General features: G+C 43.1%; 1 protein-coding gene across 1 annotated transcript in view; it reads right to left on the bottom strand.

The window, feature by feature from the left end:
* Positions 1-21,751, bottom strand: part of RAD50 (DNA repair-recombination protein (RAD50)) — a 143,837-nt gene that overhangs the window by 85,832 nt on the left and 36,254 nt on the right. The window contains exons 13-14 of the mRNA XM_087401273.1: positions 7,039-7,166; positions 1,493-1,607 (exon numbers count right to left, since the gene is read on the bottom strand). Of these exons, the coding sequence (XP_087257399.1) occupies positions 1,493-1,607; positions 7,039-7,166 (243 nt within the window). The remainder of the gene's footprint in view (positions 1-1,492; positions 1,608-7,038; positions 7,167-21,751) is intronic.

Below are 21,751 nucleotides of genomic sequence, written 5' to 3'. Positions count from 1 at the left end.
CTATTCAAGAGTGGATTTAGACCACTCACAGCTGTCCTAATCCACCCCAATCAGAGACATGTGGCCACTTTGAGATCCAGCAACAAAAAGATCTATTTTGATCAAAGTGTAGCGACAAGATGAGAAGGTCCTGATGGATCCTAGGCAAAGGACGATCACAATCTTCTTTTTCTCAGGAGACATTGACCAATGTTGTTGGGGAGGGAGATGACACAACGGAGACCCACAGAACACAACACGACAAACACTTGACGCACAAGAGGACTGGGTGTGGATGCTTGCGTTAGCGGCTTCACCCTTTAGTTCTATTGTATCTAGTTTTCTTCAATGCTGTAGATCCCTTGTCATCTGAAGGCAACTTTCTTTATTTCTTTCCTGACTTTGCTAGGTCCACTCCCCCTTTGCATGCCCTTTAGTTCTATTGTGTCTAGTTTTCTTCAATGCCATAGATCCCTTGGTCTTCTAAAGGCTGTAATCAACTTTCTTTATTTCTTTCTCGACTTTGCAAGGGTCCACTCCCCTATGCACGGAGCGATTACATGCTTTTGCATTGAAAGTAGTGTGATCTAAGCAATCACGTGCACGTGCAACCGCGTGCACACACACACATGAGTGGCCTTGACTTCGCAAATGTCCAATCACAAGTCATAAACTTCACCAGCCACACATCGGAGTTAGAACTAACCTCATTTGAGCAGTCACATGACAATAGAGTACGATAAATGCAAGAGGGCTCACTGCTCCTCTCGAGTGCTAAAAACAATAGAGTACGATGTACAAATCCTGAGCTGAGGTCTGGGGCCAAATTGTACTATGTAGACATACTGACTGAGGTGTGTCATCATCAGCTATACAATGGAGATAGCAAGTTTAATACATCTCCGATAACTTTGCGTGTATCAAGGATCAGCTAATGTAGAGCTGCCAATCTTAGTAGGGGAGATGCCGTATGTGCATGTCTACAGGCATATCTACAGGACGGCAACCTCTAAATGGACAGCTTGACAATCTACTGACTTTGAGAATGACATTTTCTTTATGTGTTCAAACTCAGGACAAATATACATACAAGTCTTAGGATATGCAGAAATCTTTTGCAAATTGTTTAGTGTCATCTAAAGTGCATGCAAGGACATAGCAGATTCATACAATTTTACCCACAGATATGTCATCACTGATATATCATATACTCTCATAGGTCGACATTTACATTAACAAAATCACAATTCATCAATCACGATGATATTTAGAATTTGTCCTGTGCATAGCACAATGCAGAATATAATAAAGAAGCTTGCTTGCCACAAGGATCCTCACTACAAGCTGGCCAGGAGAGCAGCCCACCATTTGTGCATTTCTGGAAGCCTCCTATGTGACTGTTTTACTCTTCCTAAGCTCTAGTTTCTACAGGTCTTTGCATTATCATTCATGCTTCAGGCAAAAGAGCGGTCATATCACTCACAAGCTCAAACTAGAGCAAGAGGCAACAAACCTTTTGCGGACTTCTTTTTTTTCGACAGCATCCTGCAAGTTTGTTGAGAATGCATCTACATCAGGTGGCACGTCCCTCAGCATGCTAAGCCTACTCAAAATCACCTTCTTCTTGGCTGCATGCATATTTAAAAATTATCGGAAATCAGCATACGTCAAAACTTGATGCCCGATCATCCTTACAGATACACAAAATGACTCTAAGGGTAACGAACATACAGTACAAACAATAAGCATGCACCCAAGCGGTGTACCCTCCCCAAATGCACCATTCATTTGCCAAGCATAATCCAAGCTTTCACAAATCTTCCATAGATCAGACATCCATTCAATTACAAGACAAACGGCAATTTACGAGAGAATGTCCAGATAAGAGCATAGTTACAGAACTCGTAAAGTGGGGAAATAAAATAAAGAGGGAAACAAGTCCTTTCACCTTGTAGTAGAGAAAAAGACTTCTAGGATTTTGGCATGCATCCTGAAGCAAACTATGCTAGGAATTCCATAGGGGAGGAAAAAACCTACTTTATTGGACCTTGCTGAAAATATAACACAAATTCTTGCCCATTCTTTTTTGTCACAAATAACATTTTGCACTGCAAGCATTGCATAGTGAGCTAGTGGGAAAGATCAGTATATACCTAGATGAGTCCAAGAACATGCCCAAACTCATCCTCTAAAAACACAACATAGTGCAGTTTCAATCTCGTGATAGTCACTCATAAGGTCACACATAGCAGGGACTAACTACTATGACATTCATCAGCACCCAATCGTGGGTGTAGACCATAATATAAACATATGCTCTCACACATACAAATCCACACACCCACACATACCTGAGCATCCATTTATACAAAGTCTTCATACTGAGTTTCTATCAGCACTCCGGAGGTGAAGGGCAGACTCAGCCATGACGAAGGCTAACCTTGGCTCAATATTTTTTAAGCTGCATTGGAATTGGTATTGTAGTAGTCAATATGCTAGACTTTTCTATTCGAGTAAAGAGATTATAGGAAGAGAGAACAAGCAAAGAGATTATAGGAAGAGAGAACAAGCTTCAACTAATAAGAAATCTCTTAGTTAGTATACATGTAGCCCTTTCAAGTCATTTTATCTGCCACACTGAATATATCTAGACAAATCCAGGACCATGTCCAAACTCATTCTGTAAAACAAAACACACACTGTGGCGTTAAGCTCATTCATTTGCCACTAGTTCAAAAGTTTGGAAGGATGGACATTAAACCTAATATTGATGGGCTGGATTGGGGCATACCATCAAAAAAACGCATTGCATTTGAAGGATTTGAGGTACACAAGTTATAAGTTCAGGTCTTTAAGATTTCATCTTACCTACTATGTGCAGGTTCTCCTTTTATAGATGATGCACATCCTTTACACGTTTATACGTTCGTGCAACCCTTCTGCTCTGTAGTAGAAGATTTAGAGTTTTAAAAATGTTTCTTGATGTTGCTTAATCAAAGGTAAACACAATGGAAGGCTGGGCAAGTGCTTCTCTATCTAGTAATTGCACTGACATCCTCATTACATCAAGGATATTGTATTGATTGTAATCACTTGCCCATCCCTGCCCACGACGTATCTGCAGTCTTGGTACAATGCTTTAGTAGCAAATATGTTCTATTCCTCCTCTCTTATCTTATCTGCAATCACGATTGTTTGCTGCCCTGTGCATTGAAGCCAATCACTGCTTTCAGTTCAAATTATCTTCTTGTTCTTCCACCCCAAGTCTAGCAATACTTCACTTTTGCTTGTATATCTGAATTCGTTGGTTGATGCCACTTCTGACAATCTTTGTTGCTTATTTATGTATGCAAGCAATTGAAACTTGCTCTAATTTTTACGCTTGTATTTCGTTGAGACTAACCCTTATGAACATGGGTTGATGCCTGGCATGGGTTCATCCTCTTTAAAGGTGTATGCTGATGAGCATCTCCTTTTATGGAATTTCCTCCTTTTATGGATGCACAACAATCCTTTTGTGACTCCCATGATTTGAAGGTCAACCTTGGTGAAACCAAGGTCATGATCTTCAATACATCTTAAGCCGTTATGCACCGGGAGCAGTTCACGTTTGACGGGTCACCTGTTGAGATTGTTTCGTCATATACATACCTTTGGGTTATCTTCTCTGGACCTATCTTCACTCTGAGACCCGCTATGCAGGCCTGCTTGAGCAGGGGATACGCTTCATTGGCAAGATTAGAGAGGCAGTGCTTCCGCTCACACTTTCAGGATTCGCGGACCAAGGGATTGATGTTTGACTCCTTCGTCCGTCCAACGGGGATGTACAACATCCCTTGTTGGGGGGTGGATTTGTCAAATATAGAATGGGCTCGTGTGGAGTGGCTACAGGTTCTCATGTTATCAACGATGATCCGCTGTTTGTCACTCACCAAATTATTCAGGCTGAGTTTGGGTCATCCCCACTACAGATGGATGAAGTGTTTCAGGTTATCACCTACCTATACCAGGTCAAAGGGTACAGGGATTGCACTTCCGGGCGCAACAGATTATCATGGCTAGCATTGTCCTCTTCTATGGCACTATCAGCATCAGGTGACCAGAGATGCTAGTATGCACGTACATAGAGATGGTTTGAGCGATTGGGGCTCCACATGGATAGACTCCCTCCCTTCCAGTACAGTATTGACGCGCCATTCTCTCCTCTTTTGTCACACGATATCAACTAGATCATCCGTGAGGATCTCTTACAGCTACACACATTTTGGACCTGGTTGGGACCAAGCGAGCTTCCAGTGAAGCTCAGCTTCTACAGGGATCATTGTTTACATATCACAAAGTGACCCACCAAGATACACGCAGATCCACTTACCCCACTCACTGAGAATCTCTATTGGGCAATTGTGGGCCTCTTTACATAGACTTCAAATTGAGAGTGGTAGGGCAGAAGGTCTACCCCGGGAGAGGCACATATGCACATTATGTGACATACAGGAGGTCGAGTCGGAGAAGCATTTCATTTTTAGGTGCCAAGTCTACTATGAGATCCGAGGACGCTTCTACTGCCTCTTCAGAGACAGTTCTGGGATGTTGTCTCAGTTTCTCTCCCATCCAGAACAAAGATGCTTGGCGTCTTTCATCCATGAGGTAGTCAGGCACCGCGAGCGTCTACTTCGGTCTTGGAGACAGGAGCAGACCTCCTCCTTAGTAGACCCTTCTTAGAGCTCGATCACGGAGTTCTTCTAGCCAGAGCATGTGGACTCCCATACTATGAGGCCCTGACATAATCGAGATCTAGAACCAACGACACAACAGCTCAGACAAAGGGTTGACGCACAGATTACACTTAAGGATATCCCCTCTCTGTTCAGAGTCGCGATGCTCGACCGACAGGGGCCACTGTAGCCCTTGTTAGGCGCAGAGCTATGACCAAGAGACAACACATGACCATGCCCATGAGCAGCCTACAGCACTCTATTGCCAACTTAATGCCATCCACCTAGATGAATTGTTGATGATGATGATGAGGAGGAGGAGGAGGAGGATCATACTTATGTGCAATCAATCACTCTGACATGACTATGTAGTACTTAGCACTAGCTTTTTGTATTCTGCATTGGTGTGGATGCTCGTTTAGTAGCTCCACCCTCACAGTTTGTTTGTATCATGATTCTCACAGTCTCATAGACCCATCAGTCTTCCGAAGACTTTAATAAACTTTCTTTCTTTCTTTCTTTCTTCTTTCTTTCATGCACATTCCGTTGGTGGGGATGTGAATACTATGATGAAGGTGCGAAAAATGTTTAGCTCCAACCCTCAAATGCTTCTATCTAAGCATCCACCAACGATCATCAAAAGACATTTGCTTTCCTTCTACTCATGAAAGGCAGCAATGGTTGCATCTATTCTTCCCATAGATGCAAAAATCGGGGCCGTGTATCTATCATTGGAGTTTGTTGTTGATGCAAATATCACAAGTGTTCCTTTTCCAAGTGATTCAGAGACACCTCTATTTTTTTCTTTTTCAACCACCTGCTTCGAGCTATCGACTTGGTTTGCCCTTCTCTTGTCTCTGAGTCTTAGCTCTTACTTCAGCTGTTTCTTTTTGCCTAAAGGTATTTACCTTTTGTACTGCAATTATATGCAAAGAGAACCCCTTTCTTGAGGTTTACATAGAAGCCTCAAAGGCTCAAATACTCCAGCTTGAAGTGTGTGTGCGTGTGTGCGTGTGTGCGTAGATCAGGGTGGATCCTATACCATGCCTTCGAATTTTTGGATTGCTCTTTATGCCGGCACTCCCTAGGGTAGTGCCCCTTATGCCCTTTATGTGGGCACTCCCAAGAGTAGAAGAAAATAGGTGGAGGCTCACTAGACTGTAATACCCTCTACATGAGGAGATCAAATACTTACACACTGAATTGCTGCAATATGAGACCGGCTAAAAGCTCTCTTGGAGATGGAGAGTGCACACATGGAAAATGCAACAATTGAGTTGCTCACACACGAATCCAAAGTTTATAGACCAAACCCTAATGGCTGGGAGGATAGCATAGCTGCCATCACCCAGTATTTCTATGAAAAAACGCTTAAAAGGCTTCAAACCTCTAATCTTGGAATCACTGAACTAATTCATGGTTCATCACTCACGTTTCAAACATAAGTAGACGAAGAAGTAGTTCAAGTACCCAACTCATTAGAATCATTTCCATCAATGTGTATGACCTCTTGCTTTACCTCCAATTTGCAACTTTGCCATTTGTCACAATCATAACCCCACCCCTCTCTACCATAACTGGCTCTAATTGAGGCACCTACTAGTACAACATGTCTCTCTTTTGTCGTATTGCATGTGAGACTCTCATGGAAGTTGAACTCGGATGCCTTGCTCTACTGTATATCTGAATACATCCGAGATAAGCACAACAACCATCACTTGCAGCCTCACCACTTTGATTAATCTCCCTATTTGATTGGCAGCTACTACAGAAGAGGAAACCCATGAATAACTCCGAACTTGTTTGTGAAGAGGAAAAGCTAACACATAAATGTACTAAATCCATTATGAGTGAATCTCTTTGCCATCCTATGGATCTTAAAGGTTCTTCTGTGCATACCCCACACATTTCTTCTTTGAAAATATATTTTTGGAAGATAGGAATGCTTGTATATACGAATGCATGTATAAGCCTATCGGCTATGCAAATTTCTGGTATAGAATTCCCATTTACAGACAATTCATTCAATTAGTTAAAACCTTCATACTCTTCTTCCTTCCTGCCAAACTCTCAGACAGCTTTATAGCCCTCAGCCTAACACCTAAATATGAAAAAACGAGAAATTAAAAGCCCCGATAGTTCTCACACACGACGGACCTCATACATGTTTGCTTGTAAAACCTAAAGGCTTGAAATCAACACTAAAGATCTGTCAAGGTCATCTCCTTACCTTCTTACTAGTCACATTTCTATACGCAGGAATTTTAATTCCTATATTAGTAGACTAATGGACAGACTTGTTGTACTCCTAAATGAAAAAGACAGTACGAAGGATATGACCAACCATCTCTATCCCGTTGAGCTGCCGATAATTCACCACGAGCATCTTGTAGCTTTAAAGCAACCAGATCCATCTCTTGCTTAGCCACTAATGCTTTCTCACTCAAAGATTTGTACTCCTCTGCACTTATCCTGCCATTATACAAAAACTCAAAAATTTAGCATGAGACTAGAAGTATTGTTAGATTTAAGATTGAACAATGTGCAAGTAGACAAAGCCAGAGTTCAACAATCAAAAATCTGATCATGATTGAAAGAGGGGCAACGATTCACATCCCTCCACATTTCCTTTTAAGAAGAAATTTGATTCAAAAAGTCAACTTTATATACATCAAAGAGATTGTAAATGCTCTTTGCAACTCAAGGTTAGCAGCACTTGAATTCAAACTGCAACAAGATAACGATGTTGGAAGCCCTATGTCAACTTGGCAGTCCCTACTTTTGTGGAAATAACTGAGCTTTTACATTCCAAGGGCAAAGGCGAATTTGACAAAGATTCTTTATCTGCATATAACTCTCATCAGCCCCCACATCTATTCCTCCATGCTGTTCAGCTCCTCAGCCCCCTACCTAAGCTCCTCCACCCCTGCCTCAGCTGTTCCACCCTCTGCCTCAACTCCTTCACCCCAGGCTGAGGAGCACCCCTGCCTCAGCTGCTTTCCTTTGCCTCTTGAGCTCCACCCCTCCAGCTTCTCCATGATGCTACCTCCCACTCAGCTTCTGCTACTCCCCTCGAATCTGGTGCTCCATCCTCTGCTGTGGACCCTGCCCTGCTGCTCCATCTATCTCAGCTGCTCCACCCTCCACCCAGCTGCCCTACTACATCACCTCCCCACCTTGTTCTCTTCCATCCCACGGTGCTGCCCTCCCTCTTGATCACAGTTGCTGGCTCTGCTTGCTTTGACCCTGCCGCCCTTGGTGGCCCTGCCCCCCAGCTGACCACCCTCCCTCCATCGCAGCAGCAGCTGCTGCTCTCTACACTCTCCACCCTCCTTTTCTTTCTTGTCCTGCCCCCCCAGACTGCTACACCCTCGCTAAACAGCCCCTAGCCCCTGTCCCTGCTTCTTCATTGCTGCTGTTGCGGCCTCTGCCCTTGCCTCCCCAATGCCTTGCAATCCTGCCCCAACAGCTGCATTCTCCCACACTCTCACGCATTTGCTCTCTGCTTTCTTGACAGTGAGTTGAGAGTATCGTAGTTCGGATAAGTGGAATTTCCCCCTCCACTTTATCCTCTATATAGGATTCTAGGACTCTCCCTCATGGCTCAAAAAGACAAGGGAAAAGAGAAGCCTAGAGACAAAAAAGACATGGAAAAGTGAAAAAGGTGCAGGTACGGATTGTACCTAGGACCAATTCAATAAAACGGTTCACTTGCAAAGTGGCAAATAGCACCGCCACATACTGCAATGGCTCCCACCTCCTAGTGACTCTCGTTGCCCTTGGATCCCTCAGATGGTCCCTCTTGAATCACCCTAAGTCTTCGACCCTATCTCCTCTCCCACTCAACCAGTGTATCCTCTCTCCCTCCAAGTCACACCCCCCAAATATCCATGCCATACCAAACTCTAACTCGTTTCTATCCCACTCATATTTTGCCCGCCACCTCCATGCTATACGTCTAACTACCAAAGCAGCCTATGGGCCCTCTAGACATTCTACAGCAGCTCCTCACGGAGATGCACCACATGCAAGCCTTAGAAGTTGAGCAATAGAGATAGATAGATACCCTTAGGCACGATTTCCTCATGGCCCAGATAGAGGCTATTGATCTCTAGAAGGAGGTGGAGGACCGAGCATGAAACACACGATTCCATGCCACTGCAATTGCACTCTAGTTGGGCTGTTAGGGAGAATTGGAGTAGGCTCCTCCAATGATGCATGAAGATCACCCAACAGACGCCTCAGCCAAATCCACTCGACTGTGGTCGTGAAGGCTGCCCTATACTCAGCCTCACATGAAGAGGTAGCCACTGTAAAGTGTTTCTTGCTTAACCAAGAAATGCGCGAGTGCCCAAGAAAGAAACAGTTACCACTAATGGACTGCCAAGTATCAAAACCACCAGCCCAATCTGAATCGTTGTAAGTATGTAAGTGAAAGTCACCCCCCTGGGAAAGAGCAAACCAAGAGTGGGGATGCCCTGCAGATAACGGAACACATGCTTCACAGCTTGCCAATGTGAATTCTTTGGACTGTGCATAAACCTGCTCAATTGGGACACTGCATAATGAATGTCAGGATGTGTGTTCATCCCACAACCTGGCTGTAAATAGAGGCATCAAAGGTTCACTGGCATCATGAACGGACAGCTTAAGCCCCGGCTCCATAAGAGTAGAAACGGGCTTGCAATTCTGAAATATAAACCGTTCCAGGAGCTACCAATAGACTTGGACTGCAACAACCCAATACCTCTATAATCTTGTATAAACTCGATGCCCAAATAGTAGTGAAGCAACCCCAAATCTGACATCTCAAACATCTGCCATAATTCAGCCTTGAAATCTGCAATTTTTACAGCATTCATACCAATGAGCAACATGTCATCGACATAGAGAACAATGAAGACAAATCCCCCCCTTCCTTCCTGACATAGACGGTGGTACTCTCATGCGGACTGTTCTGCATTCCCTAGCTAGTCAAAAAGGCATCTATCTTTGCATACCAAGCTCGTGGAGCTTGCTTCAAGCCATACAAGGACTTTCTCAACTTGCATACTTTGTCCTCCTGGCCAGGTTCCACAAATCCAATGGGCTGAGAAACATAGACCTCCTCCTAAAGGTCCCCATTAAGGAATGACGTTTTAATGTCCAACTAATGGATCTTCCATCCATGAAATGCAGCCAATGCAACCACGCCTAACAATGGTCATATGAGAAGTGGGAGCAAAGGCTTCATCATAATCTACGCCTTTCTTTTGTGCATTTCCCGTTGCTACTAGGCGAGCTTTATACCTTTCAATGGACCCGTCTGATTTTCTTTTGAGCTTATACACCCACTTCGTGCCAATTGCCTTCTTGCCGGCAGGCAGGTCCACCAACTCCCAAGTGTGGTTTTTCTTAATGGAGTCAATCTCCGCTTGCATTGCCTGCATCCAATGCACATTGTCTCGTGCATCATCAAAACTATCACGCTCATCTGCCTCAACTATGCTGTTGACCCAAGCAGACTCACAGAAATGGGCATCCTTGGCGTCTCTAGTGCCACTCCATGTACGGCTAGGAATTGATGCTGAAAGTTTGCTGTCCTCAAGCGTGCGGAGCAGCCAACGAGGTACTGATCTTGCTTCCTGTAGTGCTGTACTTTCACGTGCTACTACATCATCAATCTCTTCTTGGGAAACAGGTTCAGCCATAGGCTGAACAGAGGCATCACCCACTAAAGTAACCTGCTGCAAATTCTGATATTCTACTGGCATATCAGGTGCGGCATCAAAGGAAATGGGTAGCGTCTCGTCAAAGGGTTCAAAAGGACCCTCATTTCTATCAAAACTTGCAAAGGGCAGATCTGCATTTTCAGCAAAGATAACATCCCAACTAGTGATAGCCTTCTTGGTCACGGGATTATAAAGTCTATACCCCTTGATTTCACTGCTGTAGCCAATAAAGATGCATTTCTCTGACTTGTCAACAAGTTTGACAGGCAACTCTTGAGGCACATGTGCACACGCTACACAACCAAATGTACGGAAATAGCCCACATCAGGCTTACGACCAAACCATGCTTGATAAGGTGTCATGACCTTAAGAGCCTTCGTGGGACATCTGTTTCAAATGTGATTTGAGCACATGATGGCTTCCATCCAAAATTTGTGTGTCAACCCTTTTGCTTTTAGCATACATCTCCCCATCTCCGAAAGTGACCGATCTTTCTTTCACCCTTTCCATTCTGCTGAGGAGTAAACCTCACCATAAACTGATTTATAATGCCCTTCTCGGCAAAAAATTGTTACAATGCCTCAGACATATATTCCTCCCCTCGATCTGAACGGAGGGTATGCAACCGGCATTCAGATTGATTTTCAACCAAGGCAACAAAGTGTTTGACCACATTGCAAACTTCATACTTATGCTTAAAAGCAAAGACCCAAGTAAAACATGTGAAGTCATCTATGAATGTAATATAATAGAGATGACATCCAAGAGACGGAGTGCACATGGGTCCACAAACATCATTATGAACGAGCTGTAATTTTCGTGTAGCCAGAACCACACCATCCTTGGGAAAGGAAAACCAAGCATTTTACCCAAAATACAGCACTCGCATATTTTGTTGGAGGAGTCTCCAAACGAGGCAAGGCATCAACCATATTAAGCTTCTGCAATAACATAAGGCTACCATAATTTACATGCCCAAACCTGGCATGCCATAACTTTGCATCTTGCATGGCAGAGATAGAAGCCACAAAAGCTGAATATGCTCTTTTCTCATAGGCATCAAGCTGAAATAACTTGTGACATCATGTACCGGTAAAAACCAAGGCATAATTTCTCTCCCTGTAACAGACCGTACATCTATCATCCTCAAAGATTACTTGGTAGCCTCTTCAAGAGAAAGAAGAGATTGAAAGTAAATTCTTCTTAACCCCAGGGACATACAAAACATCTTGGATGGAAAGATCTGAACCATCCACGCTTGTGAGTGAAATTTCCACAATCCCTTTAACAAGATAAGAAGAATCGTTGGCACAAGAAACTGTTTTGCCAATTGGTGCACTGGATAACTTATCAAAGAAAGATTTATGTAAGGTGATATGGCAGGAAGCACCGCTGTCAAAGTACCATGTCTTAGCTATCGCATTCACGCTAAAAATACATGACTCCCAAGAAGCATCAGAGCTACAAGTAAAGAAGGCCCAATCATGCTCAACAAAATGAGCACAAGTATCTCAAAACCTGCATGATGAGCTAAGCTTGAAACTACCATACCAGACTCTTTCTTCTTCTCTTTTGCAAGCCTCTTGGGACATTAACTAATGTGATGACCAAGCTTTTTGCAATAATGGCACTTGCCTTTCTTGAAAGGCTTTGAAGCATCCTTTTTGTCTTGCCTCCAAAAAAAGCTCCAAGATGAACTGAAAATGATCTCCCACGAACTATATGTGCTTTCCTTCAAATGCTTGCCTTAGCAAGCAATAAATGACTGATTTTTATCTCTATTTTGAAAAAAAAAACAACAAGTCTCCAGCTGTATGGACTGAAAATGCACCTGGAGGTGCAAAATATGAGTGGTCCTCGCACAATACTGCCTGAGACAGAATCAAAACAACAAAGAGAAGTTTTGTAAGCTCCAAAACAGTCCCGAGAGTGGTAGAAAAGCTTCAAAACAGCTAAACAGTTCTGAAAAACACCTCAAAAAGCGTGACCAGCCTTGAAAAACACCTCGAAAAGTGTGTCCACCCCTCCAAAAATAGGCGCCCAGCCTAGGAACGATTGCTGCCTTTGAAAAACAGAAACAAATCCAGCAAAAAACAGGTTCAGCTGGCCGTTTTTGTCAAAAAAGGGTCCAAAAGGAGGTCGTCCAGCCCTGAACAAGCTCCTAAAGTGCTCAAAAAGAGGTGCCCAGCCTTGGGCTTGCAAGGGTGGCTAGTCCAAACCAGCTCGAAATCAGCAAAAAAACCTCCAAAAAGTGGTCACCCAGGTCAAAAACAGCGCAAGAGCTTCTCCAGAAGTGGCGCCCAAGCAAGAGGACCCTATACAAGGTGGCTTAATAAAGTTAGAAAGTACCCCTAGCCCCTTATTACATAACATTGGCCACTGCCTTAGAAAATATAAATATTTCTAACAGAGGTGCGAACTTGCTGCTCTAAGCTGCCTAGAGAGAGCTCACATCACCATAAAAATTGTCTCTCTCCAGTTGGAAAGTTCCGACATGCCTTCTCCACATCACTTCCAAGGATTCCGAAGTAAAGTGCTCGTGCAGGACAACCATCGGAGGATGGATCAGTACCACTTGTAGAGTTTGCGTGTACAAGAGAACACACAAACAGTTAAAGAAAAGCACATACTCTCCCGTCTTAAATGGAATGGCAAGGACATTCTTGCAGGTAACTCCTTGCGTGCCCAAAGTCTTTACTGGTCAAAGGCATTTAAGCATGCTTTGGCTACCCTCTTGGTTAGATGATCACACGTCGTCAGCAAGTTCATTGGGTTCTTCAAAAATTGAAAAAGAAGCTGGAATAATGGAAGCTTGCTACTTGGCCCTTGCATGTCAAGCTTCGTATTGTGCAATCTATTTTTGATGGCATATATATAGTTTTATCTGCCTTTGATTATGTTCACCAAAAGGAATTTAACAGTTTTCATGTCTATGGTTATGGAGACTTTTTGGCACTCCAAACATGGCAAGAAGAGTTTGCGTTTGCTTTCTATGCAGCATCTATGTTCACCTAAGATGCATGGAGGTCTCAATATTCTGAACCTTCACAAGGGCAACATGATGCTGCAATTTCTGCAAGGATCACAGCCATGGGCTGCCATGATATGTCACTTGCTTTCTCAGATTACTACTTTTGCTTTTGGTTTTTGGCATACCACTCCTTGGGACTTTCTTTTCAGTGCTCTTCAAGGGAAAATCAAAGGTTGCCCTCTAGTCTCCAATATGTTGATGGATTGGCAACATGTTCTTTCACATTTGGAATGGAATGGCCGGGATACTTTAAAGGGTAATTCCTTGAGGGCTGAAAGTGTACACTGGTCTCGGGTCTTTTCCCCTTCGCTAGCCTTGCAAGAGCCTCGACGGTCTTATTTTTTGAGTCTAAAGGGGATCCTTTTGGTTTCAGATTTGTTAATGATGATGGGCCCCTCTCTCTTTCCCTCAGGCTGCTGCAAAATATAATCTTGAATTGCATTATCATCCGGTCTGCCATAAGATTATCTCCTTGATTCAAAATTTTACTCCTGTACCTACTTTGGAAGTTGAGGATCGATTGCATGATTGGACGCGGCTGTCCAATATTACAGTCTCAATGCTCTATAAAGTTCTTTCACCTTTGCCTTGGGCTGCACAGAGGGCAAATAAAATTTGGCATATGAATAGTACGGCAAAGTGGTGGTGAAGAAGATTGAGTGGGATTTGGAAAGCAAAATTTCCTCTTCGGCAACAGGTGTTTCTATGGCGTGTTTTATTGGGAGTCTTTCCAGCTGGACAATTTTTGGCACAACGTTGTGTTGCTCCACCACTTTGTCGCCGATGTTTGGCTCCCAGGGAAACAATGTCTCATCTCTTTTGGCACTGTTCTCATACATGTGATTTCTTGGCATTATTGGGTCAAATTTTATGCGAAAGATTTCCAAGCTTTACTTTTGGCAAGTACTTCTTGCTGTTTGGGATACACCTCCCTCGACATCAATTTGTTTTTTTCTTTATTTGGGTTCGATATTGGACACTTTGGACCCTGTGGAAGGATAGAAATCACAAAGTTTTTGGTGACCCGAATTTCTCAGCTTACACTTTCTTCAGGCACTCTTTGCAACAATCGTTTTATGATTGTTTGCAAACAGGGTCTTTAGATGAGGATGTATATTTGTCATATATTGACATCTTTGCTTGATGAATTTTGGGCATATCCTACTTTGGGATGCTCCTCTTGTAATATAAAAGCAATAATATTTTCACCCCCAAAAAAAAAAGTGTGTGTGTGTGTGTGTGTGTGTGTGTAATAGCAGGAACTCTCTTTGGGGATTGCTCTTTGTAACATAAAGATACATGGATTTCACCCCAAAAAAAAAAAAATGTGTGTGTGTGTGTGTGTGTGTGTGTGTGTGTGTGTGTGTGTGTGGGAGATTTCCTAGCATTGCTTTTGGCAGACAGTTTTAGTTGTTTGGGAGATATACCACTACGACAAACTAAATTTTTCAGTTGGTGTCATTATTGGCCTCTATGGTCTTTATATCATGCTCGAAACTCTTGGCTCTATGGACGATCTACTATGGATGTTTATCATTTATTCACTTCCTCCTTGCAAGATGTGCATTTCAGGGGAGATCTTCTTGCAGGGTTTTTAGTTTTCTTGTACTTTGTTTGAGCATCTACAATATGCTTCCCTTTCTGTCTTTTTAGCATATGAGTAGTAGTTCTCTCACTTTGAGACAGCTACGAATATACATTTTTCTTAATGAAAGGTTCTTTTACCCCCAAAAAACAGTGTGGGTGTGTGTGGCAAGCTTTATTGGATCTTGGCATTCACCTACGGAGAGCATAGTTTGATCTATTTTTCGCATGGGTTCGCTATTGGGCACTTGAGACTCTGTGGAAACAGGAACCACCAAGTCTTTCGAGAGCCTACTTCTTCCATGTTTTCCTATTTCCGGATGTCACTCAAGAAATCCTTTTATGAGTGCATGTCTATTCATCAAATAGATTACGTTGTCTACTTGTCTTACAATGAGATTTTCTGATCTTGTATTTGCTGATCTCCAGTTTTGGGACAACCTCTTGTAATATAAAAATACATGGATTCCCCCCCCAAAAAAAAGGTGTGTGGGTGGGTGTGGGTATGGAGTTGAGGAGCCCCCAGTCAACCCTCCCTGCATGCAGCTACCTTGCCAGCCCCCATTTGGGGTTTGCAACCCTCCAGCCGGTCATTGGCCTGCTTGCAATTCCTTTACAGCACCCTGTTGTGATTGGGCCCCCTTTTGTGCCCTGCAAGGCTGCTCTCTTGCTGTGTACAACCAGGTCGACGCTTGGGTTGCTGCTGCGCGTCAAGTTTCTGGGTGTCCTTCAGTTCATGACTGTTTTCTGCCTGCTTTTCGCCACTTCACCACGTCTGGTTGTACTTGCTGTTTTGTGGGTACTTCTCGCTTGTGTGTGTACGCCCCTTTGGCTGAGTCTTCTACCCTTCATTTCGCCTCTATATAGCCTTTGTTTTCTAGGATTTCCATCGCCCTTTTTACCTCTCTTTATTTCACCTGTGCATAGGCCTCTTTTCTGTACCAATTTTCCCTTTTTTTTGGTCCTGTGCATCAGCCTCTTTCTGACACTCTTTTTGAACTTCTCTTTGCAGGAAATTTCTGCTTTTATTTTAAGGCTTTTCAGTTCACTTTCTCTGTGCTCAATCTCAAACTGTTTCTAAGCTCTCACTTTTCTATATTTACTGTTTTATACCTCTCAAACAGTCTCTTTACTAGGCCTCTTTCTGCTTAGCAGTTAATTCATGGGTAAGACTTCACACCTCTTTTCCAAAAACTTCTCTTGCTTAGTGAAGATGGCTGCTTATCAGTATGACAAATCCCTCAACAAAGAAAGGCTACCTGAGAACAAAAATCAAAAGCAGGCCATGGGTCAAGGTGACCCTCCAAATGTATCTCATGAATCTAGTTTATTAAGTGATGCATGAAGGGTTTGAAGACACTCAAAAGGATTTGAAGGAGCTACTCCAAATGATTAGCATCAATGTTCAAAAAGAGCAAATGATAATCATTTCTGACACTCTTTTTGAATTCTTAGCATAGTCCATCTTGTAAGGGAATATGCTAAGAATGCAATGATTATCTTCTTCCCGGGCCATATGCCAGTTGCTGCAAATACTGCTTCAGCCGGCATCAAATTTGTACATGTGACACTTATTCTATTAATAAAAATGTGCACACACGTATCTGGGTCCTAGGGGCAATAGGAAGGGAAGGGTACATTAAGGTGCATTGAATGGTAGATGCATGGGTCATAGGATAAGGGTAGGTGTAAATGGGAAGATGGAACTTGAGTGATCTCAAGGGACATTAATGAAAGGATATCACCCTTTCATTGTGAATCTCACGTAGCATTCTCTATTCACCTTGCATTCATCTCCCACCTTGCATGTAGGTCAAAAAGAGAAACAAGTACTCTCCCGAGGGCACTCTTCCCCCATTGAAGGGCCGATTGGCATTCAAATTCTGCATGCATTGTACACATTTGCATTCTTGAAAAGCTTGGAACTTCACATGTGGTATTAGAGCAACAACAATCACGAGCGAGACAAGAAGAGAAAGAGAGCGTGGAAGCGTTAGGGATGAAGGAGGTGCAGGCAACGCATTGGCGAAGGGAAGCGCAGGCAGTCAGCGAACAATAGGCGGCGCGTTCGGAGGGGACGTTTATAGACAGCACGACGCACCTGGCGGGAGGGAATCAGGCGCGCACAAGGTCTTGCGGCCACGCATGGTAGGCAAGAGCGCTGATTTCATAGCCCTAGCTCGATTTCCTGCTTGGTGGAACAGCAAATTTGAAAGAGTGGAGATTTGAGTGGATAAAGGCTGGGATGCCTGCCCTCATACGTTGGAAATCTTGAATATTGGAGGCCCTCAGGTAGGGGCTTTCTCTTAATTTTTTGGCTTTTGTACACGGAATGGAGCGTCCTAACGGGGTGATGCCCCCCCCTCCCCCCATGAGGAAAATGTTGGTAAACTGAAAGGAAAGCATGGAGTGAACACAAACTCAGAATTCTTGCTTATGGAATGAAGAAAGATGAGGTCCTTAAGTAGGCACCTCTTGCATGATCACTGACATCACTGATGACCTCTGAGCTCCACAATCAACTCCTCAATCTGCTCCTAGATTCTCTCAATCATCCTATGTGGCTTCTACCACCACCTAACAGTGCTTATGGGCACCTAACAGGGCCTCTAGCACACACATAGAAACCAAGGTGTGCCTGGGGCATACACCTTGAGATATCCCAACATACCCCCCCTCAAGGAAATGCCTCGGGCTATGTCAAGGATACAGCTAGCACAAGGTGTCACATGCCATCTCATGGTGGTCATGGATCTATCAATGGCTAGGATCTCAAGCTAGCAAGGGTTCCCATGGGTGTAAGGTAAACAAAAGGGATACAAAAGACCTTCCAATGGTTATCTCCCCTGCATGTACATGTACACAATGTCTGCAGGAGGTACCATGGAGCAAAAACACATACACATGGCCTACATCATATGGTGACCAGAGGTGTTTACAAAACACAATAGTTTATTTCATTCATTTTGGAGGACTATCCAGGCTGAGTACCTTGACTCAACATAAAAAAAGAGAAATCTGGAGCATATATGGAGATGATTCAAAAAGCATAATCTTCATGGGATGCCTCATCTTGTGGAGGCACATCAACTGAAAGTAGATTGGCATTTTCTGACTTTGAAGTTGCTTCCTTTTTTGCTCTACAAAACTTTTCATGATGATTGTTTTTGCCACAGTGTTTGCATGGATTGATCTTGAAGCAGTCTTTTGAGAGGTGATTAGTCTTCCCATGATGATTGCAAGGTGAAAACTTGCCCTTCTGGATTTTTATGGCATAGGCTGTGTCATTGCCTTTCCGGAGTTCCATGTGCCTTTCTTCTTCTTGAAGAGCAGAGATAAGACCTTCAAGATTAGGATTAGGAAGATTTTTCAAAGTGATAACAACATGATCATAATCTTCAGGCGTACTCTTGAGCAACACTGCCATAGCATCATCTGTAGTTATAGGAGAGTTGATAGAAGCAAGTTGAGTCATGAGACTCCGCATGTAATTGACATGGGCAGCCAAAGGAGTGCCACTAACCATCTTCAATTCAAAAAAAGCAATCTTAAGTGATAATTTTGAGATGTGAGAGCTAGCACCAAAAATAATGTCAAGCTTCTGCCAAGCTTCTGAAGGAGACTCTAAGTCAGAGATGTGATGAATATAGTCATCTCCTAAAGCAAGAGCAATGATGCCATATGCTTTCTCCTCTCTAGCAGGATCTCTTGCTGGGTGTGTCGGAGTTGAGGATTCTCCATCATTGGAGGCTGTTGAAGAAGAAGTTGAAGCCGGTTTGACAAGCCCCTAGAGGTTTTCCCTCATTAATGCAAACTTGACCTTCATCTGCCATGTGAGGAAGCCCTTACTATTGAACTTGTCCATATTCAATATGGTAGCCATGAGAGGGTCTAACCCAAGAATTGGGCAGTGTCTTCTCTCTTACACGTGAAATATGAGCAATAAAAAGTAATCCTTCAAAGAGTAACAACTTGAATACTTTGACTTGGATTTCTCTATGTGTTTTTGGACAAAGCCCAAAAATCCTTCCCAAATGTAAATGTCAAAGCATAAGGCAATTAGTCAGAGCAACATTTATGCAAGATGTCTAAGTAAAAAATGACCAAGTAGATGCTAGAGAATGAGCATAGCAAACTGAAAATAAATCTTGGTCAAACTACCAGTCAAACTTTGACTATTCAAAGTCAAACTTAGACTTGCATAGTCAAGCTTTCATGGCCAAAGAGGCAGCTCAGAAATCTGCTTCAATTCGTCATGCAGAGGTCGAAATTCAGAGGGCTTTTGTACTAGAGAGGAAGGTAAATAGGTAGAGCTTCTCCCTCAGAAAGGAATCGCACTAAAGATAGCCACGTCGCCCAGCATTGTAGAAGAACCGTGGACTCGTTTTTTGACGAAAACTACCCGAATGCTGCTTCAAATGAGCTCAGACTTGATGAGCAGCAAGGTCGTGATGTCGCCCAACTCCCTCTGGAAGGAATTAGACAATGTAGCTTTCCACAGTGAGAACCAGGAAGAATGTCGTCGCAGCTTCCTGAGACAATGCCGCCCCGAAAATGGCGAGAGAAAGCGTGGGCTTGTTTTGCAGATTCACCCTGCCCTTGGGAAGACTCTCCTAAAAGATGAGATGCTGAGAATGCAGGTTTGAAGAGAACTCTCACTTCCAAAATCAACTTTGGAAGGGAAGGTGGAAGATGGAGGTGAGGAAGAAGATGATGATGTGGCACCTAACTAGGGCTTAAGAAGGATCATAGGGCTCTGATACCATGTTGGTAAACTGAAAGGAAAGCATGGAGTGAACACAAACTCAGAATTCTTGCTTATGGAATGAAGAAAGATGAGGTCCTTAAGTAGGCACCTCTTACATGATCACTGACATCACTGATGACCTCTGAGCTCCACAATCATCTCCTCAATCTGCTCCTAGATTCTCTCAATCATCCTATGTGGCTTCTACCACCACCTAACAGTAGTTATGGGCACCTAACTATGCCTCTAGCACACACACATAGAAACCAAGGTGTGTCTGGGGCATACACCTTGAGATATCCCAACAGAAAAGAGACCCCCCGTTCTCCCCAACGGAAAGTTGGATTGAAACAAGATTTTAAGGGGGTGATCCACCCACCAAGTACCCCCTATAACGGTATCTAGAGAGCTCCAATCCACTCAAAACAAGTAGCCCAAACAAAGTGCACCAGTTTACAGCATAAAAACAAGGAAGAAGAGGTCATTTTAAGTGGTTTTTCGACACAAGTGAAGCAGGAGTCGGAAAGTACCACCAACTCTATTACACTCAACTTTTTCTGTAAAACAAACCTCTTTTCTGAAATTACAGCAAGTCATTTTCTCTCTTGTATTACTAAAAGGTAAGAATAGAAGGGAAAGGGATATTTAATAATGAACTTGTCCTTTTCCTCCACTACCAGAAGGAGATAGGGATAGAACACCATCACCTCCTCCTGAAGAGGATAATCTAGATGAGAGTTACACAATTATTGAGTATGATAACCTGCATATAGAATTACCTTCATCTCTCCTTTAAGAATATCTTGATAGGGAGTTTTCCTTTAAAAATGAAGGGAGAAATGAGTCCATCCAAGAGCAAGGCGCTGAATTTACGCCTTTAACCCATACACATGGATTATAATCCAAGTACAAGAAGGAGAGAGGAATCTCCCGTTGATAAGCTAGTTTCTCAGCTTAGCGATATGATTGAATAGTCCATTACGACAAAATTAGGGACTATAAGAGTGCTAAATTTTAGGGATAACGATTTAGGTACCCCTCGAAGAGAGCCAAATTTCAACCTCGAGAGAGAATAGAATTCCCAAAGTATGATGGAGCAAGAGAGGCAGATAAAATCCTCAAGTGGATTCGCCATTTTGAGCTATATTTTACCCATCAAGATAAGACAGATCGTGAGAAGCTTGCTCTTGCCACATTGCATCTACAAAAAGATGCTTTGATGTGGTGGTCCTCACTCATCACAAACGAGAGAAGAGCCTATTCTTCAATGGTCCAAGTTTGTAGAGCAGCTTCAGGCCACTTTCATGCCTCCGAGGCATGAAAAAGAATTGACCTTCCGCTGGGAAAGGTTCATGCTATTCGATAACGAGAGTAACGTTAAATTTACAGCTAGGTTTTGGAAACTCTCTTTAGAGTTGCTTGATAAGAGTGAGCATGATAGAAGGAAGAAGTATTTAGTAGCCCTAACCCCGAAAGTGAGGTATGAGGTTGAAATGTCCAACCCAACCACACTGAAAGACCTCACTAAATTGGCTGAGATTGCTGAGAGGAAATTGAATCCTCATAAACCTTTGAACAAAGGAGAAGAGAAACCTATTGTACAAAATGTTAACAACCAATCCCGCCCTGGATGGATACCATTTCCTTCCATGACTGACGATGAGAAGAAAAAGCTAATTAAGGAGGGTAAATGTTTCGGATGTAAGAAACATAAACCAAGGCATCCATGGAATACATGTCCTACTCTATTAGCCAAAATTGCCAAAACCAGTTCCGTAAAAGGGAAAGGCAAAGCATCCAAGCAGGGGATGAGGATTCTACCTCCTCATCCCAAGACTCTACGGTGAACATAGAACAGACAAAGAATAAAGAATTTTCTCCTCTGTAGAGTGTCTTATAGGATGAATAGGGCTGAAATAGAAGAGTTGGAAAAAGCGATTGATGATCTATAGTTTCTATAGATTAAGAAGCTCTTCATCACAA

This window comes from Dipteris shenzhenensis, chromosome 30 (genome assembly GCF_047967505.1).
Source record: "Dipteris shenzhenensis isolate YYH24624 ecotype China chromosome 30, Dip_SZ_1.0, whole genome shotgun sequence".
Lineage (NCBI taxonomy): Eukaryota > Viridiplantae > Streptophyta > Polypodiopsida > Gleicheniales > Dipteridaceae > Dipteris > Dipteris shenzhenensis.
The sequence above is the reverse complement of the archived record's forward strand: the minus strand, read 5'-3'. Positions and strand labels throughout refer to the sequence as shown.